This window comes from Octodon degus, unplaced genomic scaffold (genome assembly GCF_000260255.1).
Source record: "Octodon degus isolate 3935 unplaced genomic scaffold, OctDeg1.0 scaffold00349, whole genome shotgun sequence".
Lineage (NCBI taxonomy): Eukaryota > Metazoa > Chordata > Mammalia > Rodentia > Octodontidae > Octodon > Octodon degus.
This window is the reverse complement of record NW_004524925.1, coordinates 276,816-302,372: the sequence shown is the minus strand read 5'-3', so window position 1 is coordinate 302,372 and position 25,557 is coordinate 276,816. Positions and strand designations below refer to the sequence as shown.

Sequence of the window (25,557 nt, the reverse complement as noted above, 5' to 3'; positions counted from 1 at the left end):
TATTTGCTTTTATATAATTTTTGATTTAGCTAATCTTTATTGTCAAACCCAAATCATGTAACTTATTTTGTCAAGAGCAACTCTGTTTCAAAATTTATATTATATGTAACATTTAATTGGAAGATAATTAAATTAATCAACAGTTTCTGAAGGGAATTGGAAGCAAAGGTTACTGATCCTTAGTAAGCAACAAACTGGGTATAAAAGCAAGAAAGTACAAGCAGCTTACAAAATGGTGTATAAAATATGGATAATCCCAAAGCTGGCAAGTTTTATAGCAGAACTACAGAATATTGTAGCTCATTCAGTGAGCTCAACAGCTGATGGTCAATTTAAAAGGCTTATATTGTGCTATAAAATTGTCCTAACACAAGCTTTTGCCCTACTAATCTCCAAGTCATGGTGCCAAGTGGCTGTCTTTCTAACTCTCATTTACTCTTGACATCAAACTATTTAATCCTTCACTTAAAAGACCTCCCTTTCAAATGTGCATATGGGGTGGGGAGATGGCTCAGTGGAATAAGTGCTTCCCTGGCAAGCACAAGGGCCTGAGTTCAATCCCCAGTTCCGCAAAAAAAAAAAAAAAACTAAGTATTTTTGACTTTAATATTGACTCACTTGCAATCTGTTCTTTGTCTGATTTAGGAATTACTTGGAGCTTATTGCGGAATCCATTCAAGACTGGGTCACAAAAGAGGAGGCTGTGTATCAGGAAGCTAGGATGGCTGAGGAAATCCTTAGCACCAAAGGTGAGACAGAATTGAAACCTTCCAGTGCCAAAAATTATTTTTCCCACAAAGATATTGCTCTCAAAACATCTAAAAGTAAGTAACCCATTTAACTAATACCTAGAATAAGGCCCAGAGTTACACTGTTCCTTACTTTAATTAAGACTGGATATTAGAAGATGAAAAATTTTGCCCACAAAATTCCTCTGACTTTTCTTTCCCTCAGATAGCTGTATTCCAAATATGATGCAGTTGTACCTGTACAGGATAATGGAATTTGTGTCTTGTATTGACCCAACTGCCTGTCAAATCTGGAACATTTAATCTGCAGATAAAATTTTATGTATTAAGGAAATTATAAATGTTCTCATTGGTAGGACTGGTGAATTAAGCTATCTAAGATTTGTTTGCAGTATATGAAGTTAACTCATAGTATTTGGATCTCCATTAGTTAACTATGGATTCTATCAATGAGATTCAATCATGACCCTCCTTAGGAAAACAAACATCTGAATCCTGAAGTCATTACATAGTAGGCATATACAGATAACGGGAATACATGGAAGCCTATGGCAGAGACCAGGATCTTGGAACAATGTATAGCTTTTGTTGTTGATACAGTTGTCATTTTTGTTAATTTCCATGGCTTTAGGCCAATATGGAGAAAAATAGAAAAGGGAAGCAAAGTGAATGGAGTTATTTTTAGAAGGAAACTGGGTTACTGAAAGAAGTAGAACAGTAAACAGTTTATCTGCAAATAAAAATGGCTCCCTGAGTGTTTGCAAAAGAAGTGGAGTCTCAGTTAATATTCATTGTTAATGATAACCACAGTTGAAGGTGAGTTTTAATTTTAAAAAAATCCTGTCATTTCCCTAATTTTTGTGGCCTCTGTTAATTACCAAAGGACTTTGTACAAGGGCTAATTTTATTTTTTTCCTATAATTTTATTGAGAAACAAATAGCAATGAGACAGTTTGAAATCGAATTGGTAGGACAGTTTCAATAATTAACACATTGCATACTTTCTTCCTAGTGGTTATTTGCTGTACAAGTTGCAAACATGATATCCTATTTACAAACACTATGAGAACAAATGCGTCTATTCATTAAGAGAAAGTAACTATGTATCTATCCTAACCATTTTGAATACACAGATACAAAATGAACATTCATCTGTATCTCCTTTTTTGTTTAGTTCTGTCATTTGAATATTACAGGTGTGAGAACTCAGCAAAATATTCTAAAAGAGTCCAGTAGTCCATAATAGTATTGAGTCTTCTGCTGCACTGGCAATGTCAGAAATTGTTGACCTGAGTCCCCTACAGCTCAACATAGCATCATGGCTTTACTTCTTTATATTTTGTTTTTATATTTTTCTGCTGGATGGTATACATGGCCTAAAGTGAAACTTAAACTCAGTTGATGGTGACTCACTTACCACATCTACAAATGGTTGTGTAATCTGCAGCTCAGCTTCTTCCTAATGGGTGTCACCTACACTACTTGGGTATCACCTACACATCATTAAGCACCTTCACAAATGGATGAGACTGCTTAAGAAATAAAGTTAAGGCTGCCCACTCACACTTAGGTCTGTAGCAATCCTTGCCCCATACCAGGTAAATTAATAAATTGGCCTCCTTTTTTTATATAATGGCACTGAACAAAGCAAAAATTTAATATGTAGATATCCCTAGAAATCCAGAACATGGTCAGTTTGGTATTGAAATGCACCTGGTAGGTGTGGCATTCCATTAGACTTCCCTCAAGTCAGAAAAGATACAAACCTTCTAAGAGAATGCCTACCATAAAAAGAGAAGGCTTTCAATATGATGGAGATAGCTCAACAGTCTAAGCACCTGCCTGGCAAGCGCAAGGAACCAGGTTCAACCCCCATTGTGCCAGCCACGGAAATATGGCACATGCCTGTAATCACAGCACTGGAGAAGCTGAGAGAGGAGGATCACTAGGAGTTCTAGTTGTGTAAGGAGGCCCTATACCTAATTAATTAATTAATTAATTAAAAACTTTATGATAGAAAAGTTAGATGTACACTGTGTGGTCTTAAGCTATTAAACTAAAATTAATTAGGTGGAAGTTTTAGGGCAAGGGATTCAGTTCAATAGAAACTACAACATACCAAGACACTAAGAATGAGATGCACTGTCTCCAGGGACTCTAATAACCTCACCCAAAGTAGCTGCTCTTCAGAGATAGCATGAAAGAATTGAGAGTTGAGTAAATGGAGCATTGCATTTGGCATCCTTCTAGATCCCCACTAACTCAGAGATTTCGTTCTTCTCTATCTTGTGCGGAGTGCTAAGAGGTTTAATGTTCTCTGATTATAGGTAATAAAGGAGTCAACCAAACAGAAGTAACAGATCAAGAAAAAGATAAAGAAAAAGAAAAGATCCCATTTATTTTAGAAGGCTCCCTGAAGGTAATCCAAAGAAAAACAAAAGATACTGAGTTATCACAAACACAAAGCTACTTTGTGATGGAAAATTGTGTGGAGTATGATCTTCCATGGTGAACCTTGAGGAGTCATTAAAAAGAAAGAATGGTCCATCTACCAAACTGTCTTTCACCAGAGGATAAGTTTTTCAAAAAATCTGTACCTTTATTTATTTTTATATAACCACAAATTAAGGCAGTACCTTATTCATAATTTGTATATTCTTTGCTTTTCTCTAACAGGGATTTATTTTGCTTGTACATTTCTAATCACAGAAGAAACATATGGTTTCATGATAATTTAAAATCATATTGGACTATATTTTAAATGCCTTAGACAAGAAATACCAAAGTTCTGATGTGTTCTATGATCATACAAGCACACAGCACAAATATGTAGAGGGTTGGGGGAGTTCCCTTATGGCTCTGGACTTTAGTCCCTGTGGAGTTTCGTGTCACTCTTCTGTCACCCAGTGAAGTCTGGAATTTTCCAACTCAGAAGCTCTGCAAAGCCAGCAATGTAGGTGCTTTTAAGGAGGCTTCCTTATGCTGGGAGCCTCAGCCAGCTGTTCTTCCCCATCCTATCTCTGGGGTGGTTGTCTGACAGTACCAAGCTTCTTGTTTGACAGGATTTGATCTTTGTGGGAAACAGCTCCCATCTCATACTGAGGAAAGCTAAGTTTGCTGAGAGTTGTTTCATTAGTCCAAAAGATGCTTCTGTCACTCATGAAATTTAGGAATTTTTGGCTAAGATTCCAAGCTCTCCTGGAGGGTGGTCCTGAGCATGCTCAGCAGCTCATGCTGACTTTGTCCTCTGTGCTAACTGCACGTGTCCTTCCCCTCTGTTATGATTCTGTCCATGAGATGCACCCTTTGTTACAATTCGGTCCAACAGATATAGCCCATAGGGATGAGTATATAATGAGTATGTTCATGGACAAACATTACTTTCACTTTACGGTGTCCGTGCATCTGCCTTTGAGTTGAAGATTTCCCCAAGAACCTGATTTATAGGCTACAACTTTGATGGTGGCTATTATTTGGGGAATCAGAGAGTCCAGTCCCCAGGCAGGGCCAGTATCTCAACAATTGATGGGGAAAGTCTTTAGCTAGTGATTGATAGGAAGGCAGGCTCTAGCTTATGCTAAGTACTATACTAGTTACCCATCATTGCAGAGAGCCATGTTTCCACAGTATTAATAACATTGTACAAATAACCTCAAGATCATAGATAATAGTGAGATACAGCAAAGAGTTTCTATAGATAATAGTGAAATGTAACAAAGCAATTACGAAATAATGAATTTTGAGTATTCATTGCCTTTGTTTTAAATATTTTATTTAATTGTGCATTCATATCATTTATTTTTTTGATGACAGTTATGGTGATCAACTGGCTCAGAAAATTCCTAAACACTGAACAATTAACTATGCTATGTCAGGTCTAGCTGCCCCTGTTATTTCTTGCGTTTGATGCACTGACCTTCCTGAATGTTGGGATTAATATCTTTCATAGATTTTGGAAGTGTCTTTGGCATTATCTGCTCAAATACTACTCATTCAAAAGTTCTACCTCATTTCCAAGAAGACCATTGAATTCAGCTTATCATTTTATATATTTTCATCTTTCTTCTATTTTATTACCACTTTTTATTAATTTAAACACACTAAAGTTTATTTCACGTTATTATTTTATATTCATATTTTATTATGACAGTATCAATGCAAATATACTTTCTCAATTTATTTTTTCTGGTTCTTTCTCATAGTGGCATAGTTCTTTGTGTCTTCCGATTTTTTTTTTTTTTTTTTTTTTTGTAGAACCAGGGATTGAACTCAGACCCTTGTGCTTGCCAAGGAAGCACTTATTCCACTGAGCCATCTCCCCAGCCCCATGTCTTCCGATTTTAATTTGTGAGATCATATCAACTCATAACTTGTTAAAACAAAATTTTAAAGCAATGTGCATGTTAGTCATAAATCTGCATAAGGACAAGTATGAGGCCACACATTCTTGGGGAGACACCAACCCCTTGCCCCACTGCTTATTACCAGAACCAAGGATGCAAGCCAGAGCTCTCATAGTCCTCTATGGACACAGACTTGTTTCTAGTTCACTCAATAAAGGTGGCTTTTTAAACATCAGCTTTCTTCAGAGGCTTCTGATCTGTTCTCCCAAGTTTTCCTCTCATCTTCATGATCCGTTAAAACAGATTTAGGCCATTGGGGGTGGTCAAATATTGTCTTTAGTGCTCAGGTACTACAGCTATCTTGTGGGGTAACTGCTTTAAGTGCATTTGCATGTCTTTTTCTTTACTACCAGTTCAACTATGCGTCACAATGATTATATTTCTAAAAAATATTTTATCCTTTTAAAAAAAAATTTGTGGTGCCTGCTTAGGAAAGGCCAGGGACCTGGGTTCAATCTCTGATACCACATGTCACACCAGTCCCACCCCCCAGGTACACTGAGCAAGTCACTGAGAGCAGGCACGGAAGTGCCTCCCTGTAATCCCAGCACTGGGGAGGCTGAAAATAGGAGGATCGCTATGAGACCAAGCTGCGTAGTGAGACCCTGTACCAAATACATGTTTAAAAAAATAAAATTTGTGCCAGAAATGTTTCTCAGACTATCTAGTCCACCATATTGCTGATTGACCACTTCCAGACTTAAAGATAAATTGCATCTGAAGAAGGATAAGAGACAGGGAGATCAGTGAAAAGTACGTAGTCCAGACTAAAGATAATAAAAGCTTGAACTAAGCAAACTGCAACAGAGAATGAGTGATGAAGCTGAACTGAACAGGGATTTCTGGCAAGATTTAGTATAAGGAAGTTGGGTGAGAGAGAGAATCAGGGCTGTCCCACAGTTCCTAACTAGTGTTTTAATCTGTCAGAGCTGCCACATATCAAAAATTTGCCAAAATGTACCTGAGTGGAATGCATATTCGATTTTTTTTAAATGTCATTATGTTTTAAAAATGTATTTATAGGCATGGAAAGAAGAACAAGAACGATTAGCAGAAGAAGAGCGTTTACGTGAAGAAAAGAAAGCTAAAAAGAAGACCAAAGACACTGGTAAAAAGAAAGGCCAGGAGAAAGCAGAGAAAGATAGTAAACCTTTAAAGAAAAAATCTCCTTCTAAGGAGAAATCTAAAGAAGAACAAATAACAGTACCAGAAGCATCAGAGGAGGCCCTGCAGCAACCAGAACCTGAGAGAGAGTACCCAGTAAGATCGATCCTCTAAAAAGTCTACTTGGGTTACTTCTGATTCAGGCAAACAAAGTTTCTTCTATTTTTCATGAGTTCAAACCTATATTTCACTTTCTTATATCAAATTTTTCTTTGTAGCCAATTAGTAAGATTCTTAGGTCAGTTTTTCTTTACTGTCATGAAACCAGGTTACTCAAGAGTGGAAATTTGTCCAGGCACACACTGTAATCCCAGCACGTCAGAGGCTGAGGCAGGAGAACTGCCATGAGTTCAAGGCCCGCCTGGGCTACATAGAAAATTCAAGGCCAACCTAAGCTGCACTGTGAGAACCTGTCTCAAATATTAATAATAATATTAATAATAATAATAATGATGATGAGTTGAAATTTGACACAAAATCAGTCCTTTAGGTGCATGAAAATAGCATGATACTAGATCAATACAAAGGCTGGCTTTGTCTAAGACTTCTGGTTGCCACCCATAACCCATGTGTCTGGTTTGTAGACTTTTGTAACACCTTCTCTTTGCTAAGCAATATTTCAAGTAGCTATTTAGAGGAAAACCTAGTGAAAAATAATAGAAAAAAGTAACAGAAAAAAAATCTGTCCTCTATAACTATTATTCTAAAGTACTTGTTCTCAAATTTTACCTCATACAAGTGTCAGAATCTGCTGGAGCCCTGGTAGTGACATTTAGCACGGCACATCTTTTATATATGACCTGCAGAAGTGTCAAATATCAATATTCTGTGAAATATTGCTTCACTTTAAACAGAAATTAGCTAATGAAGGATAATTTGATTTCTTCTCATATTACTCTGATAATAGTATAATATAACTTGGGCTAAATTGTGAAGACACTCCCATAAGTTTAAAACCATAGACCTCTCTCAGTTCTGCTTGACACTGTATCACCACAAAAGTTTCTAAAGATTATATGGACTCTGACCTCTAACTTACAAAATGAGACCATTATTTAGCAGAAATTTAGTTTATCACAACTTTAGTTGGGTAACACTGATAAGTTGATTTTTGTCAACTGCCATCCCACACTCAAAGCATGATGTTTTTTCTTCTAGTTCCTAGGATACAATATGGGAGATACACCTATCCAAATCTCAGGGGCAAATTATTATCTATATCCTTCTGATGGAGGGCAGATTGAAGTAGAAAAGACAACATTTGAAAAAGGTACATTTGAAACACAACTGGTTAATGGTTTGAAAGAGGTTAATGCATCTCAGATAATCAAGAGACTTTGTACTCCTGCATGGGACAGATAAAGCTGTCAGGATAGCCACTGCAATTCATGTATGCATCACATTCAGCATTTTCAAACTTCATAGTCTGTTTTAACGGTCTCTGCAAGGCGTACATCAGCCCAAAGTTATGCTTGGACATATTGATGGGACCATGCCAATTATTAAAATACTTATACATGATTGCAAAGTAGCATATTAGGAACTGCATTAAGCAAATAGGTAATGAATAATATTAATTTCAGCATACACTTATCTCATAATGTGAGTTTGCAGCAGTTTTCTGGTTTGCACTCTAGACCACAGAGCTTGGGGGCCTCCTGCAGCTATTTTAGCTCTGATTAATATTTACACATGTATACAGTGTGTTAAATTTCACCTGTCTTAGAGTAAGTGCAGTATTTTCATCCCAAACTTACCAATTTGGAAGTATCGCTCAATCAAAGTTGAAAATAAAAGGCTGGACTTTTAAAAAGAGATTCTACAAAAGTTGAATAAAAATGAATGAGAGCATTTAAAGAATGAGTTATTAGAAAAATAACTACTATAATAATAATAACAGATACTAATTATTTTTTAAATAAAAAAAACCCTCTCACATTGATGAATCATAAAATTTATTATAGGCACATATAGCCTCAGCCAATCTATCTGGGTTTGACATGTGACTAGAGTGCCTCAGGTACCTCCTCTACCCACACTCCTTAATGCATCATCTATGCCAACGTGCTCAGGTAGTCCACTCCCTGGTCCAAGTTTGCGCTGTAGTATGCGACTATCTAGTAAAGGGGCTTCACATGGCATCCTCATCATCCTAACCATCTTATTCCATGGCTCTTCCTCAGGCCCAACGTTTATCAAAGTGAAAGTGAAAAAGGACAAGCATAATTTTATAATTCACTTAAAAGATCCAAAGAATTTGGTGAAAAATCAAAGTGAAGAAGAAATTGATTCTTCAGAAAAGAAAGAAGAAAAGGGTGAGGAACAAAATCATGAAGCAAGTAAGCACCTGAATCTTTGTGGTTAATACGTAAGCAGTGTGTCAAGCCATTCCCAAGAAAAAACATAGGGGCCTCCCCTGCCCTGCAATTTGCTCATTCTTAGACAGGGTGAGTGAAGGTCTCCCCAAACAAGGGTGGGAGACCTACACTCACTCCACCCACAGAATAAATTCACTGGCTTCGATCACAGAAAAAGGATTTCAGGGTGCATGAGTCAGAGGCCAACACAGGCTTATTTGGTACATACTCAGAGAAAATAGTTTGTGGGCCTTTACAAAAGGGCCCACAAGTTTCATAGTGTCTAGCTGATAGATACCTACTATCTACTTGCACCTCACATTTCCTAGCAGGTGAAGAGCTTCATGATCTAGCGTAGGGGTATTTGTATGCTTCAGAGTGTCCTCAAGGTGGATACTCTAAACTTTATATTCCTAGCATGAGTCAGGGTACCCAACATAGTCTTTGAAGTTTAGAGAATCAATACAGTGCTGTTTCCATGAAAGTGGAAGTCTGTGGAACTTGGGTATCTGCAGTACTAGAAGAGCAGATCCAATTTGCAGTGAAGGGCATGGGCTCAACTTACAGGTAGAAGGCACAGGGCAGATTTGTGCATTTGACTCTTAGGAATTTTGAAGTGAGTTTCATCAAATAGGGGCAGGCGTTGTAACCTTGGCTAACTTTGTGGCCTGAGCTCACAGTGTTCTTAAAAGTATAATTTTAAAATGTTGATTTTCTTTGTCTCTGTCCTTTCTTTACTTCTGCCTTACCTCACAATCTGAGATAATTTGCCTTTCTGCTTATGTGCATTTTCCTCGTGTAGTATAGAAACACACTACATTAATAGCTAGCCTCCACTGGGCTGGTGACCAGCTCCGTTGCCTCCAGAAGGCCAGCTCTTGACCAGCTGACACACTGGGCCTAGCCAGGCCAGCTACCATTAATCAGCAGCACGTAGTGTGTAACATCTCTCCTGTCCTTCCAGCCTCCAGGAGCCAGGGTCTTCCTTAATTGGTTCCTACTGAAATTTACTTCCTGGCCAATATTCATTTCAGTGATGTCTTTCTTCCTATCTATTAGTTCTCGCTAAAGCACAAATTTTCTAGGCTTCAAGAACAAGAGAAAAACATAGATTTGGCCGTGAAATTCATTACCTGATTACAGATGAGAGGTCGTTGTGGATCTCTGTTAATTAAACATAATGGACTTCCTAATAACACCACTGAAAATCTCCAGACAAATCCACTGCTTCTTGTCCAAGGTTGTATGACTTATATGTACAAGAGGACATGATTGACCATTAAAATACTTTCAAGTCCTTTTATTGACAGGATCAATAGCTGAATCTTACCTGTAAGTATAGTTACAGCAACATTACCCCAGCATGATATTTGACAAGTGTGAATGTACCCAAAAACTTAGCACATAGAAGTTTACATGTTTCTTTGTTATAGCTGATATCAAAATATACTGATTACTCTAAAAGTTTTAAAATAAAGAAACATCTAATGAAAGTAATAGGTAAGTCAGATTTGGTGATGCACACCAGAAATGCCAGCACTGGAGAGCCTAAGGCCAGAGGACCAAGAGTTAGAGGTCAGCTCAGACAGCTGAGGGGCTTCAAGGCCACCTTGAAATATGTAGTGGGGCCCTGACCCAAACACTTAAAAAATACAATGACCATTTTTTATAATTCTACTACCAGAAGGAATGGTTGCGTAACAAATGCCAGTGAGGATATGGGGGAAAAAGGAACCTCTTTCCGTAGCTGATAGGAGTGTAAACTGGTACAACCACCGTGGAGCTCAGTCTCAGTGTTGTTTTATCTTGCAATTCTTGAATGACCAGTGATGTCGAGCATTCTTTTCATATATTTATTTGATGTTTGCACTTTTTCTTCTGAGAAATGTTGATTCATTTCAGATGCTCCTTTTTTGACTGGGTCTTTAAATTTGGAGAATCGGTTTGAGCTCTTTCTATATTCTAGATATTATTGCTTTTTTCTGAAGAATAGCTAGTAAAATGTTTTCCCATTTTGCATCTCTTCACTTTGTTGCTGGTTTCTCTTGCTATAAAATAAGCTAGAGAAATGATGCTACTTTGTATCATGGAAAATTGTTCTCTTAATTTTATCTATATGATTAATAAGCAGAATGTAGTGAGAAATACTTGCTTTATGTTAGGTATTTCAACTTAAGTGGCTTAAAATAAAAAATATTCATTTATGTACTCACTTCTTAAATGAAAAAATAAATAAATAAATAAATAGTATAATTCTACTACCTTGGAGATCACAACTGTTCATAGTGTACTTTACTAGTCACTAAACTTTCTTTGAAAACAATATTTTTTAATAATTTAATATTTCACTGATAGGGCTGGGGAGATAGCTCAGTGGAATAAGTACTTGCATGGTGAACGCAAAGTCCTGAGTTCAAGCTCAGGAAACACACACACACACACACACACACACACACACACACACACACACAAAGGACCTGTCAGACTGGAGAAATAGCTCAGTGTATTAAAGTGCCTATAAGCAGGCACAGGGGTCAGGGGTTCAATCCCCAGGCTGGCTGTGCTGGCCCTGTCCCCAGGGCATGCTGAGATGGCAATTGACACTGGGCTTGGTGGTGCGTACCTATAATCCAAGTCTTGGGAGGCTATAAACAGGTGCATCACTGAGTCCAATCTGGTAGTAAGACCCTTACTACCCTGTAGACCCTTCCCTAAAATACAAAAAAAAAAAAAAATTCATTGATAAACATGTGTCACAATGTTCTTAATTATTTTCATGTTTTTGCTTACTGAGGTGGTTTCTACTAAAGTGAATATTTTTATGCATAAAATAATTCAATCATGTCATTTTTGCATGTTAAATAATATCCAACTTTAGCTCTAATAGTAAGCATTTCAGTCTGAGATTATTGTTTGTAATTTCAACTTTAATTTTCTCTAGAACCTGGTTATACCAACCTTTGGTTTTCATCCTTTTCTTATTTCTTATTGTACTAGTTTATAACTTCAGAATTTTTTTCACTTTTAAGGGCCGGGGAAATGGCTCAATAGAATAAGCGTTTCCCTGGCAAGCGCAAGGGCCTGAGTTCAATCCCTGGTTCAGCCAAAAAAAAAAAAAAAAGAATTTTTTTCACTTTCAAATTGAATTATTTGTTTTTTATGAAAAATAAATAATATTTCATGATGGAATAATACCATAACAATAGTGTATACACTTCAGTATTGTTATCTTTGGAGGAGCTACTCAGAGTACAAGATTTGGATATAAAAATGTTCTCCAAATGATATTAGTGCAAACGTTTTTCTTTAATGAACTAAGAGAAACTATTAGTATACCTGTCTTGCATTATTTTCCTTTTTCATTGTGTCCTTTCTCCTTTCTCCAATCCTAACTCCATTTTCCTTTTGAAATATTTCCTCCCATTTCACAATATCTGTTGTGCATTTTGGACCTTACTTAATCTTTCAGCTTCTTATAACAGGGAGACAATATGATGTTTACACATGTAATTTTGATTCATTTTACTTACAAGTGTGGTCTCTTGTTGCATCCATTTAGCTATAAAATTTTCAAGTTTATCTATCTTTATGGCTGAGTAATATTTCATTGTGCAAGACCACATCTTTCTATCCATTCATCAGTTGATGAGTATTTGGCTTGTTTCCAAGATGTAACTATTTCAAATTATGCTGCTATAAACATGGGTGCACATATATTTCTGTTATGATGTTTTTAATTCTTCTATGAAGATGCCCAGAAGTAGAATAGTTGAGTTGAATAGAACCTATAATCCTAGCTTTCTGAGGAAACTCCTTACCAGTTTCCACAGTGGTTAGACTAGTCTACACTCTTATCAACAGTAAGAAGGGTTCATTTGCCCCTCAGTCCCTCCAGCATTTGTTACTGATTAATTTATTTTATTTTAAAGATTAAAAAATTAGACATTAAAAATGATGCAGAATTTCAAAATAAGATAGTAGGAAATCAGCAATGGTTGTTATATTGCAAATTGTTATTTTCAAAGAAGTTCAGATTAGGCTTTTTTTTTTTGTATCAGGGGTTGAGCTCAGGACCCTGCACTTGCTAGGCAACAGATTAAGCATTCTGATGATAACTATTCTTTCTGGTGTGAGATGGAATTTCAGTGTTGCTTTAATTTGATGAACTATTATAATCTGAGGCTCAAGCTCCAGCTCAAAGTCAGAGAATTTTTCTTTAAATCTTGATTTAATCTTTCAGTCACTTTTATTTGTTCCTTTTTTTTTTCTTCTGCCCCAATATGTAAAAATTTGACTTTTAAATCTCATGTCTTCTTCATGACTTCTTTCTATAGGAATGCTTTCCCTGAAAAGATAAGAAAGGGCCCAGGAGATGGCTCAGTGGAATAAGCGCTTCCCTGGCAAGCACAAGGGCCTGAGTTCAATCCCCGGTTCCACAAAAAAAGAGAAAAGATAGATAGATAGATAGATAGATAGATAGATAGATAGATAGATGATACATTGTGTCAACTTAAGAAGCTTAGAAGTTTATCTCAGCAGCAGGCCAGGCTCCTCACTTTGTAAACATCCCCATCCTGTGCAAGAGGAGGACACAGAGATGTCATGAGCACATCACCCCCCTGGGGTCAGCGGTAACCTGCTTACAATATAAGTGAAGAAAAGAGGCTTGTTTTCTCCCTTTTGCTCTTGGTGCTTTGCTGTCTTCTGTCATCTTGAGCTATTGCCCCTGTGCCAGGTCACCCTGCCTTGGAGCTGACTGATGATGGAGTGAAACGTCCACAAATTGTGAGCTAAAGAAATCTTTCCTGCTTTAATTGTGGGTGTCAGGTATTTTGTCCCAGAAATGAGAGAAAAGGAACTAAGACAGACAGACAGACAGACAGACAGACAGACAGACAGACAGACAGACAGACGGACGGACGGACAGACTCACTGACTCACTGACTCACTGATTCACTGACTCACTGACTCACTGACACTGATCTGGGCTTTGAGGTACTGTTTTCACTTGACTTTTCAAGAAACCTTTGTTGAACCTCAATCATGACCAACCTTCCCTTCCATTCATCTGTAAAATGTCCAATGATTTGATTAAGAAAACATATTTCTAAATTGTACTAAGTGTTTTTAAAAATATATTTACATGTTTAAAAGCCCAAATGTTTTTTTCTCTTCCATGATGTTTATATTTTTAGTATGTACTCTATTTTTTAAGTAATGTTTCTTTCTCCACACAACTCCCTTAAATGATATTTTAAAGGAATTTTCTTCAAAACCCTACTGAGAGACTCTCTTATTAATGATGCACAGAGATGTCTATGTCCATGCACCCTGATTAACACCAAGCATTATCTTTTAGACTATATTATTAAAGCAGATTCTTTCAGTAAAATTGACAAAAGTACCAAGATGTCTCATACATTGCATGCCTTTACACATGATCTTCTCTCACTTACTATCAAGTTTTTTTGTTGTTGTTTTTCCTGCTCTGTTTTGGTTTGGTTTTGTGGTACCAGGGATCAAACCCAGGACCCTGAGCTTGTCAGGTAGTTACTTATTCTATCTCCCCAGCCCATTGTTATCAATTTTTTTTCCAGAACCGGGGATTGAACGCAGGCCTTTGCACTTGCCCGGCAAGCACTTATTCTACTGAGCCATCTCCCCAGCCCCTCAGTTTTTAACAGGCATCATACTCACCTCGAACTCCAATAGGAATATTTAATTTAAAAACTGTCTTCTCTATATGTCCTCATGAAGTGTCACTATTCTTTGTGATATCACTCTATTTAGACCGAACAATAATTCTCAATAAAGGACAGCTTGATTTCTTCTCTTTCATTTCTTCTCATAGAGTAATGTATTTGCTACAATTGATGATGAACATTTTGGTCATTGCCACTCAAAGACCATAGTTTACGTGACAGTTGACACCTGATATACATTTTCTGTGTAACAAACATTACAACACATACCCATTATTGCAGTATTATGCTCTAAAATTTTGTATTCTGTATTTACAGTTCTCCTCTTCTCCCATCTCAAAAGATCTCATCATGAGTGTCAGTAGTTTTGCCTTTTCCAGAATGTTGTATAGATGAAATTATACAACTTGTGGCTTCTTCACTTTGGCTTTCTTCACCTACTAATATGCATTTAATTTTCCACCATTGCTTTCTATTTCTTGATATTTCATTTGTTTTTAACATTAATATTCAACGGCCTTGAGGCACCACAGTTTGTACATTCACCTGTTGAAAGACAACTTGATTGTTTGCAAGTTTGGATGATTATTAATAAAGGTGCGGTCCTATAAATATCTATGTGCAGATTTTTGAGTAGATGTAAGTTTTTAACTCACTTGGGTAAGTACCAAAGATTGTCAGGTCATATAAGATTATGTTTTCTAAGAATTTCCCACACTAGGCTAAATACGGACACATACACCTATAATCCAAGCGTGTTAAGAAACTGAAGCAGGTAGATCACAAATTCAAGTCCAGACTGGCATTGGTGAGGCCTTCTTCCAAAAAATATGAAATATTTCTCAAGGACACACTAAGGATGTATTTCAATGAGAAGGCCCTGGACTTGATCCTTAGTGTGGAAAGAAAAGAGAAATTGAAGGGAGGGAGGGAGGGAGGGAGGGAGGGAGGGAGAAGACAAAGAGAAAAGAAGAAAGAAAATAAAAGAAACCAGAAAACTGTCTTCTAAAGGAAGGTACCATTTTTCATTTTCACCAGCAGTGAATGAGAGTTCCTGTTGCTCTGTATACTCAATTTCATTTGATGTTGTCAGTGTTTGAGAATTTCTTCATTCCAGTAGATATGTAGTGGCAGCTCATTGCTCTAATTGAAATTTTCTTTATGGTATATGGAGCTGAACATCTTTTTGTGTGCTTATTTGCCACCTGGATATCTTCTTCAGCTGTAAAAACCTTTGGCATATTTCTTAGTTGAGCTGTATATGTTTTCTTATTTTGGAATTTCAAAGTTTTTTCTTTAATATGCTGTGTATAACAGCCCTTTATCATGTATATCTTTTACAAACATCTTACAAATACTTTCATCCCATGAAACGTTGTGTTTTTGTTCCACTGCTCGTCTGACTTTCCCTGCCTAGAAATAGTCTCTTCATGGCTTAAGAGAGTTTAGATCAGTATTGTCTCGCCTTCTTTGTATGATAAGAGGAGATGTGAACTGGAAATAATACAACAGAAGACAACATTTACAAATTCTTCATACATGCTTGAAGAATATGCTTCAATAAATTGTGATTTAAAACTATGTCTGACTGAAATAATTGTAGAATATAAAAAATTTTAAATGTGGAGTTTGAAGAATGTGGTGTTATGTGAGGAAATTGTGACAGACTTGGTGGTTTTCAGTTTAGAAAGTCATATGGATTATCTACCAAACCAAAATATGCATATGTGTATACTATTAAACAATGTATACCCTCTCTTAATTTCAAACTAAAACCCTTAAAACAAAAATCTCCTGCTCGCATCTTTATGATTCTGCCTACTTCTACTATCCCCAAGTACAAGCATGGTAGTGTCTACACCGACTATTTTTAAATTGATTGTGATGACCCAGCTGAGACCCTGAGCTCCAGCCTTCCCCATAAATTTTAGTTACACTTCTTTTAAATAAAAATTAAAATGCCCTTGGTTTGCTTTTTGTCTTCTAGAAGTATCTCGTGCAGAGAGCAAAGCTGTCAGCACATTTGGATCTTTTTCTGCCACCTTAGAAAATGGAATCTGTCTCTCAATAAGTTACTATGGATCAAATGGAACGGTGCCAGGTGAAATAAATGCTAAAGACAAGATGTGTGTCCATAGCCAGAGTCACTGCCCACCCTCAGTCTACACACTGTCAATAAACTGGCTCTGTTTTATGCCTCATAATTTTTTTACAAGGTGAAGGTATAAGGACTGTGTGGTACAATATGTGTACATAGTATGTTTATATATGTACATATATCATCTTTCATACATAGCAAATGAGAATAAAGCTCTGGCCATTTGAAAACCATTTGTTATCTATATAATATTTCATATAATTGCATACATATATATAAGATCATATACATATATATATACCCATATATATTCCACTTAGCTTTGTTAACTACCCCATGAAAATGATTCTGTAGGTTAGTGCCAAAGAAAGCATGATTTACCAAGAAATCCTTTTGGTTTTCTGCAGAATAATATTTTTATGAATTCTGTGATTGTGGAACTGCCCAGTGTGTTTCGGGATATTAGTCTTAAAGGAGCTATTCATTGGGCATCTTGAAGGATTTCTCTCCTCCACTTTCAATAAATAAATTTTCCAACTGGAAGCTATTTCCTTTCATACCACAAAATAATATTTCACTTTACCAAGAACCAATTAGGAAATCTGTGGGTTTCCACGCATTTTAAAGGGATTTAACCACAGCATTTTTAAAAAAGCATTACAGAATCATAACCCCTATTTTATACAACCTTGAAACTGGGTATTAGTGCAGATCATGGAGATCTATGTATCTGCCTACTCTGGAGCCTTTTTCTGCAGGAACAGTTCATTATATCTTCAGTGCAGCTGCTTAGTTCAATGAGAAGAAAGTTTGAACTAATAGTGTTTTTTATTTCATTAATTTTATTGAGAAACAAATAGCAATGTGACAGTTTCAAAGCAGGTTAGTAGGACAGTTACAATAACTATATATGCTGATACCTGTGAACTAAGCAACTGCACTGAAGATAGCAATGTGTAATACTAGGGCCATGCTTGGAGTGCCTGTCCTTATGGTCTGCTAAATACATACTGCTTCTAATGTCATATCAATTACTACTATACTGTCTCTCAAGTAAATGTTTGCTTTTAAAAAGAGGGTAATAAGTGAAAACAAGGACAATATGACTGGTTTCTTAATAGAGTTTCAAGTACCTATAGAACCACAACCAGGAGATGCTAAAAAGCAGTTAGCAGTGTTGACTTGGAACTGAGATGGAATGTCAGGTAAATTTTGGAGTCAGGAGGAGGAAGCTGGTGTTTAGAGCCCCAAGAGTGAGTGAGATTGTCTGGCTCTAAAATTATATACAAAGATGCACAGCTCTGGCTCTGTATCACAGTTACAGATAGCATTTCATAGATGTAACTTCCCAAGCCTTATCTTCTATAGGCTTGAGGAGTTGTTTTTAAGTCCAGAAATACTGTTATGGAATATCATAGTCAAGAATTTAATAAGTTAACTGACTAAAAAGGAAGAGCCAGTGAAGAACATTAAGAAAAAAAAATTGACCAGAGTAATGGAACCCACAGGGAACAGAATTCAAGATGAAAGAGGCAGTCTGGGACTTAACGTGTAACTCCTCTTCAGTTTTCAGAAACCCAGCAAACCTTTACAATCAGGAAAAAAACACACTCTGTGTGTGTGTGTGTGTGTGTGTGTGTGTGACCTCAGCCAAAATAAGCTATTTTTTCCCTGGTTTTCCTTCTTTGTGTCATTTCTTGCGCTTCTATTTAATATGCTTTTTATTCTGCTATTTTGCTTTTTTCACATTTTAATAATTTTTTGATGAAAAAGATGTGATTTTTAAAATAATTTTATTGAGAAACAAATAGCAATGAGAGTTTTAAATCTGATTAGTATGACAGGTTCAATAATTAATACATTGTATTATCTTAGTGGTTATTCCTTGTATAAGATGTAGACATGCTATCCTGTTTACAAACACTATTAGAACAAATCTTTCTATTCATTGAATTAAGAGAATGTAGCTGTATATCTATCCTATTTTGAATATACAGTTATACAAAATGGTCATTCATTTGTATCTCATTTTTTTGTTTAGTTTTGTCAGAGATGAGTATTCCATTATCGCTAAATATTAAAGGTGTGTGAATTCAGCAAAATATTCCAATATAGTCTAGTAGTCCATAATAGTAGTGGGTTTTCCCTAAGACTGTCAATGTCAGAAGTTGTTGACGAGCCTTTTATAGCTCAGCATATTAATATGGCTTTACTTTTTATACTTTGTTTTTATACTTTTCTGCTGGATGGCTAAAACTAAGAGAAAGCAAGACCTATATAACAAGAAATGTAATTTTTGTATCTGATAAGGTCAGTCAAGTCCCCTCAGGATTTAGCCTGAAACCCTGGACCACAATATGTAGATCCTTTGTCAGTGTCAGCCATGTGGATGAGTCATGGCCATTGCTTAATTAATTTGCTCTCTGTGAAAGCCTGAGAGAATGTTTTCTCTCCATGTGACTCTCCTTAGGCATGCTCTACATCATCAATCACTTTTCTCTGCGGTCCCATAGTCTCCTTGATCAGAAAATTTGGGACACAACTGAATATTCTGCTATTTGGAAAATAGTCTAGATTTAGACTATTTTCACTTGATAGGACTCTTACTTTTTACATATATAGTGAATGGAAAGGAATTTCTCTATCCTTAACATGTTTATAGTGCTGACAGACAGGCAAGAACATGTGACATAATGACTCAATTAATCAAGCATACTAAAATATTAATAATCTCTGATATTTTCTAACTACAATCTTCCTGATTTTCAAATTAGCTACATTACCCTGAAAAATATCCAACTGATTAAACATATTTATATAGGTTAAAAACTGTTGACAATTTGTGTAAATTTTGAGGTGCAAATGTTAGGAGTACTTAATTTACTTTCTTCCTCTCATTTATAGAGGATAAGGATCCTAATTTGGAGGCAATGTTGAATATCCCTTCAGCGTTTACTCCAACTGTGATCCCTACTATAGTGAATGTTCCTCAAGGCAAAGCAAAAGGGAAATCAAAAGGCAAAGAAAAACCAAAGGAATCCCTTAAAGAAGAGGAGCACCCAAAAGAAGAAGAGAAAAAGGTAAAATGGGTCTTACTGCAGAGCCCCAAACCCAGTTTCTGCCTCAATGTTGACTTGTTAAAAACCATGACGTATGTCTACCGTGTTATCACAGGAAACATATTTCACTTTGCACGTTCCCCATAGTGTCAACTTGGAGTGCACAGGAGGATTTTCACAGAAGTTGAATTTCCACTCCAAGGGACACTGACACACACAAATTGTTTCAGGTCATTCATTCTAAATTGAGAATCACTAGGTCAGCCTTCTCTACTGAGCTCTCTGGGTTTTTGTTTTTAGTTGGTTAAGTTCCTAGTATTTGTTGTTTTTATCATTCCATGTAGCTCTGTAGAGATAGACAATCTTTGTAACATGAAGATCCATAACTAATGGAGAAAATTTCATGTGTTAGACTCAGACTTGGATATTGAAAAGCTAAGAATTCAGCAGGGCTAATGGACAGTCCAATTTCTACTCCAGTACTCATGAGAGGCCACATACACACACACACACACACACACACACACACACACACACACATGCTCACACCCACAAACACACCACACACACATACTTTAAGAATTATTTCTATCTTTCCTCCATTAGTGTGAAAAATACAAGACAACTTAAATGGTCAATGATAGAAAGATTCATCAATGACATATTGTTTGAAAGATACAAGTGGCTAACAAAAAAGAGAATGGACTAAAAAACCTAAATACTTTTCATCTTAAATTTTTTGAACTCAGGCCCTTGCACTTGCCAGGGGAGTGCAACAGCTTTCATTTTTGAGTACGTATAACCAAGCAAGGGATTCAGGCATAAATATATATAATTAATTATAATTTTGAAGTGTGCACACCTAAACCCTCATTACTTTATAAATAAAACTTCACTATCTTTTTGTTGTTGTTGCTTTTACTTACTACATCATGATAGAAACATAATGGCAAATATTAGAAAAGCATCATATCTCTTTCACATGAAGCGTAAGGATTACACATGCATAAGAGATGTTCTATCCATCTTAGTCTGTTTAGAGCTGGTATCAGGAAACACCTGACACTGAATGATTTATAGGGAATTGGGTTTTATTGCTCAAGTTCTGGAGGCAAAATGCTAGCAGACTCAGTGTCAGTGAGTGCTTGTTTCTATAAATGGCACTTTCTATGGGTCCTCATTTGTCTTCCATGAGGATGTAAATCCCAGTCATAAAGAAGAACCATCAGGATGAAATCATTTCCCTAAGCCTATCTCTTACCTAATACCCAAAGCCTACACTCTGGGTATTAGGTTTCAACATATAAATTTGGGAATAGAAGAAGTGACAGCATTCAGACCATAGCATTGTCCTTCTCCACATCCAGGTGAAAACATGATTCAAAGCCTCCCTCAAAACTACAACTTATGGGGCTGGGGAGATATCTCAGTAGAGTAAGTGCTTGCCTGGCAAGTGCAAGGTCCAGAGTTTGATCCCTGGTATCACTAAAAACAAGAGATTAAAACTAAAACTCCCTCATGAATCCCTAATTATTTCTAATAATTTCTCCATTTTCTGAGAGAAGATGTGCCATCCATTTGGTACTGCCATTTGATTGCCTCATCTATTTCCTAAGTGCCCTTCTATAAGTAGAATACAGTATTTTCAAAGGTCAAGACTCATGCATCCCTCCAAGATCTATTTAGCCATTCTCCAGTTATATTAAGCTCCCACTAAGTCCTTGTTTAGCCAAAATAATTATTTATTTAGAAAATGATAAATATTCACACACAACATTATTTACAGGAAGAAGAACCAGAACCTCCCTTAAAAGAGTCTCCTTCTTTCCCTACCTTCCAAAACCTAAATGTGTCTTGTCCTAATGGGCTTTTGCTGACCTTCATTGGGCAAGAGTCTACAGGTGAGTAGGGATGGGTGGAGAAAGGGAGGCAGGGGCAAAAATCCATGTAAGAAAACTAAACTATCAGAATGCCATTTAAATATGTGTGGTTTCCTGCTTGTTAATCATGTCTGTTGCTGCTAATGAGCAAGACTATTTTCAACTAATGAGAATGGTGATAATAACCTGCTTTGACCTTTTACTATGGCCAAGCACTAAGTACCTAACAAATGTAGAAAACAAAATATTATGAGCTAGGTACCAATAACTCCTTTTTACAAAATAAAGATATCAAGGCTTCAGAAGAGTAAGGATTTTACAGGTAAACAGGATACAAATAAAATTGTCCTTTCTTGGCATGATCTAAAGTGATGTTGTAACATAACGTTTTAAAGAAACACTTTACGTCATGTAACTCAATAGTGTCCCAAATTTTCTGATCAAGGAGATTATGGGGCCAAAGAGGAAATTGATTGATGATGTAGAGTGTGCCTAAGGAGAGTCACATGAGGAGAAAACATTCTCTCAGGATTTCACAGAGAGCACATTGGCCAAGCAATGGCTGTGACTCATCCACATGGCTGACACTGACAAAGGTTCTACAATCTGAGGTACAGGATCTCAGGGTAAATCCTGAGGGGATTTCACTGACCTTATCAGACCAAAAGCTACAACTCTTGTTGCATAGGTCTTGCTTTATCTTGGTCTTAACCATCCAGCAGAAAAGTATAAAAATGAAGTATAAGAAGTAAAGCCATGCTCTTATGTTGAGCTGTAGGGGACTCAGGACAACAATTTCTGACATTGCCAGTGAAGCAGAAGACCCAATACTATTATGGACTACTGGACTCTTTTGGAATATTTTGCTGAGTTAACACAACTATAATATTCAAATAATAGAAATAACAAGAAAAAAGGGATACAGATGAATGTCCATTTTGTATCTGTGTATTCAAAGTGGTTAGGATAGATACATAGTTACATTCTCTTAATGAATAGAAGGATTTGTTCTAATAGTGTTTGTAAATAGGATAGCATGTCCGCATCTTATACAGCAATTAACCACTAGAAAGAATGTGTGCAATGTGTGAATTATTGAAACTGTCCTACCAATTTGGTTTGAAACTGTCTCATTGCTATTTGTTTCTCAATAAAATTATGGGGGAAAAAAGAAATACTTTAAAGATCAATGAGTCCAGGGAGATGGCTCTATAGAATAAGCCCTTTCCTGGCAAGCGCAAGGGTCTGAGTTCAATCTCCAGTTCCACAAGAGGAAAATGCAAGAAAGAAAAAAAAAAGAAAGAAATGTCTCAGATGGTTGCCCTGGACTTTTCTGGGCTTCCTTCCAGAGAAAGGCATAGTCATGAAGAAAGCACCTATCATGTGCCTGCAGATGACATTACTACTTTTGAGTACATAACAAGTCAACAAAATCAAGTTTTCTGGTCCATCTGTCAAGGCATGAAAACTCCCTTGTTATTCAGATGTAAACAGAAACAAGAAAATAAGTTCTCATTCCCGTAGATTGCCCTATTGACAGAATAGCTTTATTCCTTTTTGTTTCTTAAGGTCTGCAGCTTGTGGATGAAGAACCCATCTGGGACATCATGATCCGCCAGCGCTACCCTCAAAGGATGAAGCACTATGAGTTCTATAAAACAGTGATGCCACCGATGGAGCAGGAGGCATCCAGAGTTATCACCAGTCAAGGCACTGTTGTCAAGTACATGCTGGATGGATCCTCACAAGTAAAGGAATATATTATATAATCCCCTTGCTGGAAACTGAAGGACAGATGGGCTGTGAGAAAGAAACAGTATGATAGCAGAGACCAAAGACAAATAGAGTGACATCTTAAATTAGAAAATGAAGATTATTATAGTTAGAAGAAAAAAAATATCTATACCAACAGGATACAAATAAAATTGTCCTTTCTTGGCATGATCTAAAGTGATGTTGTAACACAGCTTTTTAAAGAAACACTTTAAAGCTCAAAAGGGACTATAATGGATAGGTCACCTTTGTGCTCAAGTTAGTAGTTCCAGAGGTAACGCTTTCCTTGGGAGTTAGAAATCACAAAACATAGAAACTGTAAGCCCTACCCAAATTTCACAAGGCAGCACTATTATAAATAGGCCCTGTACCATGAACAAACAAAAGGGGTTCCCAAGGAGAAATAAGGTCAAAAAACATCAACCTTAGAAGGAGGGCAACCACATGAAAATAGAATATAAAACTCAGTAAAAGTTTCTTTAAATCACCTAGAATTAAGAGCAAATACTCAAGCAAAAAAAAAAAAAATAAAAATAAGTAAAAGGAATGTAAGTAGAGACTTGAGAAGCTAAAAATTCATAAAATAAGAATTTGTAAAAATTGCTATGGAAAATATCAAACATCCCTACAAGTTAAAAATAATTTTTAAGGAACAACTACCAGAAGGAGTGGATTAGGAGAGAGAGAAGCATTTAGAGATGTGAAAAAGGGATTTATGTGCTAGAATATCCAGAAGAAAAAATAGTATGGAGGAAATAATAAAAGATAATAATAATCAAATAATCATACCATAATCTTAAAAACTAATTCAGATTAAGCAGAGTGATGGAGTATCCATCAAGACTGGCACTAATTGATTGTTAAAAGAAAGTATAAATAAGTCATTTTGCAATTTTAGGTCTCAGCAGATGGGAAGTTTGCAAAACTTTCAGTTACCTAAGAAAGAATGAGAACCAGACTGGCACTGGCTTCCTGGTCATGTTCTGCTGTACATACAGATGGCCGTGTCTACAATACCTAGAGTTATGATGCATAGTAGATAGATACTAATAGAAACTAGATATTTAAATATGTGATTAATATTTTAGCCAGGTGTGGGGGCACACACCTGCAATTCCAGCACTAAGGAGGCTGTGGTAAGAGGAGAACTGCAAGTTCAAGGCCAGCCTGGGCTACACAGTGAGTTCAAAGTTAGCACGGACCACATAGCAAGACCTTGTCTAAAAACATAGTCAGTCATTTGAATCATTTTAAAAGAGAGTAAGCAGTTCTCCAATTACATAGGTTAAGGGTGAAAGAAAAGAAAAATCTCAGAGTTAGCCAATAAAAGACAGAAAACAGAAATTAAATGGAGCATATAGAATCATAATCTGCTGGCTGCTAAACTGCCGCCTCTGTCTGCAGTAACATGCTCGGTGATATGAGCCTTGAGACCTCCCAGCAGCCTTTCTTCTTTGGATTATTTGGACCTGTTTCTGTTTTACGCACAGTGCGCATTGCTAGCCAATCCTCCTCTTGCTTGGGAGCAGGCTGAGGACTTTCATTTTTTCATTTTCTCCTCAGATTCTCTTTGCAGATGGGACCGTGAGCACGAGTCCTGACTCGGGTCCGATTTATCCTGAACCGTCACCAAGCCCTCATAACGGAGATCTGCCAGATTCGGCTTCTCAGCCCAAATCAGAGACAGCACCATCTGAGATTGCCATCACAAAGAAAGGTAACAAGAGAAGCCTCGCAATTCATACTGGATTTAATAGACTTCAAGCTTATCAACAAGGGCCGGCCAGATAGCTCAGCAGATTAAAGCACCTGCTTAGGCCCAGGGTTTGATCCTCAGCATACCATGCCAGCTCCATCCCCGAGGCCCGCTGACATGGGGAGTGGGTGTGATGGTGTGTGCCTCTAATCCCAGCTTTGGGAAGCTGCAAACAGAATCACTAAGAGTCCGATCTGGGTCGTGAGACCCAGTAGACCCTATATACATAAAAAGAAAAAACAAGTGCTGGGGACAAGCTTAATACCTTTCATCTTCACTATGACTATATTCAAATATCTGTATGTGAGTTTTTATTGCAATCATAGAATTATGTATCCTTTTCTGGCCTGAGTTTTTCCTCTTAGTAATAAATAATGAATATTTTCTTTTTTTTTTTCAAAATTTTATTGATAAACAGCAATGAGACAGTTTCAAATCACATCAGAAGTACAGTTCCAACAAATATCACACTGCATATATTCTTCTTAGTGGTTAATTGCTGTATATGATGTGGACTTGAGATCTATTTACAAACACCATTAGAACAAATCATTCTATTCATTAAGAGAATGCAACTATATATCTATCCTAACCACTTGGAATACACAAATACAAA

General features: G+C 36.7%; 1 protein-coding gene across 1 annotated transcript in view; it reads left to right on the top strand.

Annotated features, from left to right (window-relative positions):
- Spag17 (sperm associated antigen 17) overlaps positions 1 to 25,557 on the top strand; it is a 293,285-nt gene that overhangs the window by 174,137 nt on the left and 93,591 nt on the right. Inside the window, 10 exon segments of the mRNA XM_023708314.1 lie at positions 646 to 749; positions 3,077 to 3,168; positions 6,176 to 6,412; positions 7,475 to 7,586; positions 8,500 to 8,655; positions 16,363 to 16,476; positions 19,378 to 19,553; positions 21,319 to 21,433; positions 22,982 to 23,160; positions 24,749 to 24,902. Coding sequence (XP_023564082.1) covers positions 646 to 749; positions 3,077 to 3,168; positions 6,176 to 6,412; positions 7,475 to 7,586; positions 8,500 to 8,655; positions 16,363 to 16,476; positions 19,378 to 19,553; positions 21,319 to 21,433; positions 22,982 to 23,160; positions 24,749 to 24,902 — 1,439 coding nt within the window.